General features: G+C 38.9%; 1 protein-coding gene across 1 annotated transcript; it reads left to right on the forward strand.

Annotated features, from left to right (window-relative positions):
- The first annotated feature begins 758 nt into the window (after positions 1-758).
- Positions 759-7,967, forward strand: LOC116318175 (MFS-type transporter SLC18B1-like). The gene is made up of 14 exons (XM_031737123.2): positions 759-938; positions 1,233-1,381; positions 2,264-2,359; positions 2,463-2,536; positions 3,939-4,086; positions 4,264-4,420; positions 4,536-4,672; positions 4,755-4,856; positions 4,936-5,027; positions 7,018-7,113; positions 7,241-7,315; positions 7,397-7,490; positions 7,562-7,611; positions 7,739-7,967. The coding sequence occupies exons 1-14, from the start codon at positions 782-784 to the stop codon at positions 7,785-7,787; spliced, it is 1,476 nt and encodes a 491-aa protein (XP_031592983.2). The 5' UTR covers positions 759-781; the 3' UTR covers positions 7,788-7,967.
- Positions 7,968-8,223: the final 256 nt, after the last annotated feature.

Here is an 8,223-nt window from a genome sequence, read left to right on the forward strand (position 1 = left end):
GGATTCAAACCCAGGATCTTCTTGCTGAGAGGCCAAGGAGTAATCTCCATGTTGTGCTTTGATACATAATAGTTGTGGTTATATTTGCGTCATTTTTGTAGGCAATAACATTAAATTACAGTTTACATAAAAAATTAAAATTTTTATATTTTAAAGGAGTCTTTAAAAGAAAAAGAAATATAAAAAGATACGAGCAATTTGCTTTCAGATTCATCAATTATTAGTATGACAGAACAACTGTAATATTATAAGAATTAAAGAATGCAGTCAGAGATTTTAGCATAAAGCTAAGTAAATGCTTAACAAAAATCTATGTTGCAGTTAGTGTAATAACTAATTATCATAAAAAGGATGTTTTCTACAGTCACTGGTTGTGACATTGATATAACCACAGGCAGTGTGCTTTTATTTTGAAAGTGAGTATCTGGTCATCTTTTAATGTAATGATTTGCCTGAAGTTTTTTTTTTTTCAATGTGTGGGAAAATTTGGAAAAGGCAGCTGCTGCATATCAAATTGGCTGGTTTTTTTTTGTTTGTTTTGTTTTTTAATTTATTAAACCATTTAATTAATTAAAAAGCTATTCACTGAGTTTTTACCAGAGCCCTCGAATGGTACTTGTTATTTATAGTAGTATAATTGTGTTACGACTGTTACTATTTGAGTGTCCAATAAAATGGCAGTTTAATATGCCAAACTGCGGAGGGCAGTAATGGGATGGGATTAACTTAGTTATTACTAAGAAGAAGAAGAGGGTCAGTCTGGAAGTGCTGCGTGTAGTCCATGCTCACTGTAGTCACTTGTAGCGGAGGAGGCTGTCAGAAGGCATTTACTTCGCGGCTGGTGCTGTCAGGATTTACCCTCTCCTCTTTCACTTGTTCTGCATTTCTCAGCCACTGGATGTTAAAAATGGACCAGCATCCTGATCTTCCGACGAGAGGTTTGTGACCTTTGTACGCTGTGAAAAAAAAAAATCAATAAAATAAACTCTAGTCTAAGGAGCTTGGAAAGAAAAGCGTCTGGACTTCTTTAGGTTGCTTGAAGACGTTTCACCTCTCATCCGAGAAGCTTCTTCAGTTCGAGATTTGCTGGCAGATACTCAGCTCAATATAGCTGACTTCTCTTGACTTTATTCCCTTACTACTGCAATAAATTTAACCACGAACTTTATGTTCTTTCAACTCAGCATGGCCTTATCGCATTATTCATGTTTCTCTTCCCGTTTTCTCTTCAGAGATGTCAGATAACAACACCACAGCTGAATCAACAGATCCTCCTCAGAGGTTCACAAGAAAAGAGATTCTCACCTTAATATCAATGGCGTCTGTGAACTTTGGCTCTATGATTTGCTACTCAATATTGGGCCCATTTTTTCCCACCGAGGTAAGTTCAAGGAAGGGTACATCATAGGGTACAAATCACATGTTACAGCACAAGAGGTTAAAGGTTCAAGATATTAAAAGTTTTAAAAAATGAGCTTATGAATGCAGGGTTTGCATGAAGAAATAAAACACGTTCTCTCATACATGCAAGTTCATATATCTGCAAACAAATCTTTTTCCTGCAAGAGGAAACTAGGAACAATCATTTCCTTCTACTAAAATGTATTTGTGCTCCCATGTAGTTGTACAGTTCACAGATTAGACTATTGTTTAGCTTAAGAACTCAGTAATGTCTTCTGAAGGCAATGAATGAGTAGTCATGCGCTACCAACAGACATCCTCCCTGAAGACCAGTGAAGACTGGCTCTTTTGTAATCAGCCGTTCAACTTAAGGTCTGTCATGAGCTCGAAATGCAAATGTTGGAAAAGAGTGGCACAACAAGCTGGTTAGGTAAAAAGGCATTTGTCACCTTAACCTATTAAGTTTAGCATATTTGATACATACAGGTTTTTTTGAGTTCTTGACACTTAACACACCATCAGTTCGATTTTTTTCTTTTCCCTCCCCAAAAATGTAAATAAATTGCAAAATACAGTTTTAAGCAATGAATTGCATTAAATAAATAAAAATACCAGCTATGGCAAATATAATAAAAATTTAAACTCAAATATGCTAATTAAATTTATCAGAAGGTTCAATAAACTCTTGATTGTTTAAAAAAAATTGAGTTTTATGGTCTTTTATGGTTCAGGCTTGTAAGGGTTATTAACATATTTATAATTTCTACATCAGTTTTGAGATTCACTTTTCATTATCCTTGTTGTTTTTGTTTTCGTCATGTAGATCCCCTAACTTTATCTGTTGTCCTGTTTTAATATTTAGGCAGTAAAGAAAGGAGCCAGTCAGACTGTAGTTGGTCTCATATTTGGGTGTTATGCTGTCTCCAATTTAATTGGTTCATTGGTACTAGGAAAATATGTAAGTATACACTTTCATTTCATGCCATATGCATAACAATTTGCAGCACAAGTGTAATCAGAGACTCTGTAACAGTGCAACTGACCCATTCTTTGTGTATCAGATTGTCCAGATTGGTGCTAAATTCATGCTTATTGCAGGACTTTTTGTATCATCATGCTGCACTATTATATTTGGGTAAGTGACCTGTGTTTCGTATTATGAAAATATTATGATAAAAATAATTCTGTTTATTTGGATGTATGTTTGTGAAGGTTCTCAGTCATCCAGGTCATAGTAGTCTAAGGAGCTTGGAAAGAAAAGCATCTCGACTTCTTTAAGTTGCTTGAAGACGTTTTACCTCTCATCCGAGAAGCTTGAAACCTAGCCCCACCCTATCATGTGATTTCCTGAGATCAGATGGCCCAGGATGTGAGTGGGCATTAAGGCGTCTGGGAAGGGTACTCAAAACTGGATTATAGATGGCAGACAGTTGGTGTCGTAAACCACCACCTCTATGATAGGGTGGGCTAGGTTTCACATTGAGCTCACCCGAAACCTTAGCTGATTGTGACCTACACCTATTTTCACACTTAGGCTCATGTGATTAGGTAGAGGATCATTAGGGGGTCCATTGTCCCTTATGGGGGGACACTCCCACAGAGCTTAAATGTGGGACTCTCCACCATTTGACCCTAGAACTGAAGAAGCTTCTCGGATGAGAGCTGAAACCTCTTCAAGGAACTTAAAGAAGTCCAGACACTTTTCTTTCCAAGCTCCTTAGACTACTATGATCTGGATGACTGAGAACCTTCACAGACATATTGCCGTACAATTTGGGAAGGGGCGGTGGTTTACAACACCAACTGTCTACCATCTATAATCCAGTTTTGAGTACCCTTCCCAGACGCCTTAACGCCCACTTACATCCTGGGCCATCTGACCTCAGGAAATCACATGATAGGTTGGGGCTAGGTTTCACAATGAGCTCACCTGAAACCTTGGCTGATTGTGACCTACACCCATTTTCACACCTTGGCTCATGTGATTAGGTAGAGGATCATTAGGGGGTCCATTGTCCCTTATGGGGGGACACTCCCACAGAACTTAAATGTGGGACTCTCCACCATTTGACCATAGAACTGAAGAAGCTTCTCGGATGAGAGTTGAAACATCTTCAAGCAACTTAAAGAAGTCCAGACGCTCTTCTTTCCAAGCTCCTTAGACTATTTGGATGTAGCATTACAACTTCCTTACCTGGATGATTAAGCATGTTTTAGGACTAACTGTGACAATATAACAAAGTTCAAGGGGAAAGATAATGACATAAGAAAACAAGAGGAGAAGTAACAGGTGCAAAGAGAGGGGGAGATTACTAACATAAAGACTCGAGAAATTTAAAGTTTAAAAATAAACTACAATATTCACCACAATAAAAAAAGAGAGAGATACAACTGAATCGGGAGACAAGCAAAAGAAATATAGAAATAAGACTGGAGGAACAGAATCAAGATTGGATTAACTAAATGAAAACAAGGATCTCTGGAACTGAAGCTAAGAACTGACGGTATGAAATTTTCTTGTCTTGTCTTCTTTGCAGATTTCTTGATCGGGCTCCTGCAGGACCTATATTCATCAGTCTGTGCTTTATTGTGAGGTCGCTTGATGCTGTCGGCTTTGGAGCTGCTATGACATCTGCTTTTGCCATCACAGCAAAAATATTCCCAAACAATGTGGCAACTGTTTTGGTGAGGGTGGACAAACTTGTCAGACTGGCATGCTGTTTAGACATTAGAATCACGAGAAAACAGAAACAGCAGGTTTAAATTGTTATGTATCTCTCAGAAGCAACTGGCTCTTGGCTATGATGTAAGAAATTCCCAGTATAGTAGTCTGGGTCAATAATCCTTTTTATACTGTTTTAGGGTAGTTTGGAGATTTTCACAGGACTCGGCCTTATCCTGGGACCACCACTGGGAGGGTGGCTCTACCAGTCTTTTGGATACGAAGTCCCTTTTTTAAGTCTTGGATGCTTGCTGCTGATTATGGTTCCTTTCAACATTTACGTCCTGCCATCCATTGGTAGGTAACACCTAAGATTTGGGTGTATTATTTGTCCATTTGAAATTGCCATTTTGTGTTTTTTCATTTTTCTCACATTATAACTCAGCTGTATTTTATGCTTCCCTCCTCTCAGAGGCAGTCCCATCGAAGGATTCATTCTTTCGACTACTCACCCACGTGAAAACAATCCTGGTTTGCTATGTGATATTCACTCTGAGTGCAGGTCTGGGCTTTTTGGATGCCACTTTGTCGCTGTTTGCTATTAACAGGGTAATGATATCCTTTATAATCAAATTAGCTTATGTTTATGTGGATTGCATGAACAACTTTTTTTCCTATTCATCATCTTTAGTTCGGTCTCTCAACTGGCTACGTGGGACTAATAATGCTTGGTTTATCTTTACCATATTGTCTGGCATCACCACTGATGGGGTATTTCACAGATAAATATCCTGTATGTATCCAAGCAATCAAAATGATAAAATATAAATGAATATGTAGATTTTGAAATGAAATTTGATCTTGTGCACCAGGCCACTAGGGTCGCTTTCTTGGTGACAGGAGGCATCACTGCTACAATCGGCTTCTGTCTGCTTGGTCCCGCCCCTTTTCTTCACATCCAGAGGTTAGTGTGGGATTCAGGTAAAACTAACACTTCTGTATTTAAAAATGATGGACATTTTAAGAAATATGTGTATCCCCCTCTGAGCCAAGAGTAATATCAGAGGAGAGATCAGAGTAGATTTTCCCAACCTCATTTTTACAGTAATGTCTAACTCTGGGAAACAGTTACACCTGCCAGGAAACAGTCCCACTGTGAATAAAAACTTGATCTTACTATTTGAAAGTGTTTTAAACCTGCACTCTTTCTAATGGCCAGCAATAGTATGTGGTTAAATATCCTCAACCAGACACTTTTGCTTGCCATCAACATGCTTCTGGCATAATTCTAGTTGCCTACTAGACCAGTTTATAGAGTTGAACTGGTTGGTTTCCTGGTATGGATCTGGCTTTCAACTGTAGTCCACAAATGTTCAATAGAGTTGAGTTTAGGCTTTGGAAAAGCTTAATGTTAGCCTTCTTTATCCATCCCAAAACCAGCTTGGGATCACTGTCCTGCTGGAACATGCAATTGTTTCCAAGTTTCAACGATCGAGCTGTTGATCTGAGGTGAAGTTAATGAATTTGGAGGCAGTCCTACTTCTTCATTATCACATCCACTTTGTGCATGGTACCAGTACCACTGGCAGCGAAACAGCCCCAGAGCATGATGCTACCACCATGATGTTTGACAGGTTGTACAGTGTTCTTGAAGCATCACCTTTACTACTCTAAACCATACCTCTGGTTATCGTGGCCAGATAGCTTCAGTCATTGCCTTGTCTGACCATGCCTTCTCCATCGCTTCTCTATCTCCATTGGCTTGTCCATGTGGACAAATTTCAGTCAAGCTTGTAGGCGATGATTTTGGTGATGTAAAATTTGCTTCAATGTCGACAGTGACACTGGTGATCCAGCAGTTTCTAGTTCATGGCAGGGTTGAGCCTTGGTGGTTCCACGGTTGTTCAGGAACATCCTGTCCAATTTTCCCTCGTCTAAGGGTGACTTTTTCCGTCTTCAAGACTTTGGAAAGACTTTGGTAAAGTGGTGACACATCTGAATAACCTGTACTTACAAAGAATTGTTTGAAATCATGATCTTGGAATCAGGTTTTTATAAATGTTGCCAAGAGGCCTTTCCAACTTGTATAAATCTACAATTTTTCTTGTTAGATTGTCACTGAGTATTGAACAGGCCTGCGAGCATAAGAAGAAGAGAAACTACCACTTGTAGTTACTCATGATCTCTAACAAGAAGGTAACAGGTCTTAGCCCTGTCGATTTCAAAGACATTATGGAAGTTTCAGTACCACTTATTAAAATAGTATATGTACATATTTGTCCCTGTGTTAATGAGGAAAAAACCTAAATAAATCCAAACGTGTGCACCTAATTTATATTTTTCAAAGTCTTTAAAGATGTATACTGTACCATCATTCTACCCTGGAAAAACATAGTTAAAAGCCCTAAATTGCCATGACATTCATGCCCTTGAGTGTGGTTAAACGTCAAACCCCAATGTAAATCTTTACTTTACAGTCATATGATCATAAGATTTCACAGCATCTTACACCATTTCTTCTTTTGTTCTTCTTCTTTTGGCTGCTTCTTTTAGGGTTCACCACAGAAAACCATTTCAGCCTATCCCTAACATCTTCCTCTGTCACACCAGTCATTCTTCACTACACTGTGGTTTTCCTCTATTCCTCCTTCCTGGCAGCTCGGTTTTTAACATCCTTTGTCCAGTGTATCCACTATTCCTTTCACTATTCCTGTCACAAATCACCCCAGAAACTCATCTCCACCCACTCCCTCCTGGCTGCATTCTTTTCTTCACCTCTCTTCTGTACTTTGTGTTCCTTTCAACGATTAAGCCCAGATATTTAAACTTTATACCACTACTAGGGAGTTATTCAGTGGTACATATGTTGCCTCGACAACTTATACCATATTTAATCCCTTTGCCTTAAAAAGTCTAACTTCTGTATCTTTTTCTGTATTTTTGTTTTGGTTTAGTCAGCTGTGGTTGGTGGTCGTCATGCTGGGTCTAATTGGGTTTTCTCTGGGTATGAGTGCAATCCCCACGTTCCCTGAGATCATCACATGTGCATAGTGAGTTCTTTCACATAATGCTCAACATTCATGAGCTGTAGATTGTTTTCTGTTTTTTTTGTGGATTTTCTTTCATAAATATTGCTGGATGAAACAAATGTTCTGCAAATTTTGTTTTTCCTCATAGCGAAATAGGATTTGAAGAGGGGCTAAGTACACTTGGAATGGTGTCTGGGTTATTTGGTGCAGTGTGGTGCACTGGGTGAGTCCCTAATATATTTGTTTCCCGGCCTTTGGCTTTTTAGAGCCGTGATTTAGTTCTAATTTTGTGATTGTTTTTAAGGATGTTTTATGGCCCCATTGTGGGAGGAATTATTGTTCAACATCTCAGCTTTGAATGGGCTGCTACAGTTCAAGGAGCATTGGCATTTTTGGGTGTAAGTATCAGTGACTGCAGCGTTTAGATATTTTATGTCAATACACATCTCATTGAACACTCTGTCCTCAGGCATTTCTCATGTTCGTGTATTCTCTCTGTCAACGGACAAAACGACCAAGGTAGGCCTAAACTTTAAGTGAGCATAATAATATTTGTCAGTTAAACCACATAGAAAACTTTTTTTAACCTTTGTGCTGTCTGCACCAACAAAAAATGGTAATTCTTTTTTAAACGTTTAAATTTAAGGGTCCAAGAAAACAGTCAACGAGCAGATGAAAGAACCCCTCTCCTATGATCCTGTGTTCCAGCTCCAAGTTACACAACTTTTTAAACATCTTATCAGCCATTTTTTGTTATCAGGCTGATATTGTTTTAATGGTGTGAGTCCTTTGGTTATTTATATGTGGTTCTAGGGAATGCATTGTAGTAGGAACTACCCAACAGGTATTTTAAGTATTTTTGCAGGTATTTATAACTCTATAGCAGGGGTCCCCAATCCCAGTCCACGAGGGCCGGTGTCCCTGCAGGTTTTAGATCTCACCCTGGGTCAACACACCTGAATCACATGATTAGTAGTAGAACTTCAAGACATGCTGGGGAGGTAATTTATCCATTTAAATAAGCTGTGATGGATCAAGGACACATCTAAAACCTGCAGGGACACCGGCCCTCGTGGACTGGGATTGGGGACCCCTGCTCTATAGCCTGCTTCTTATCAATGCAGTAACACT

Source organism: Oreochromis aureus, linkage group 19 (assembly GCF_013358895.1).
Source record: "Oreochromis aureus strain Israel breed Guangdong linkage group 19, ZZ_aureus, whole genome shotgun sequence".
Classification (NCBI taxonomy): Eukaryota; Metazoa; Chordata; class Actinopteri; order Cichliformes; family Cichlidae; genus Oreochromis; species Oreochromis aureus.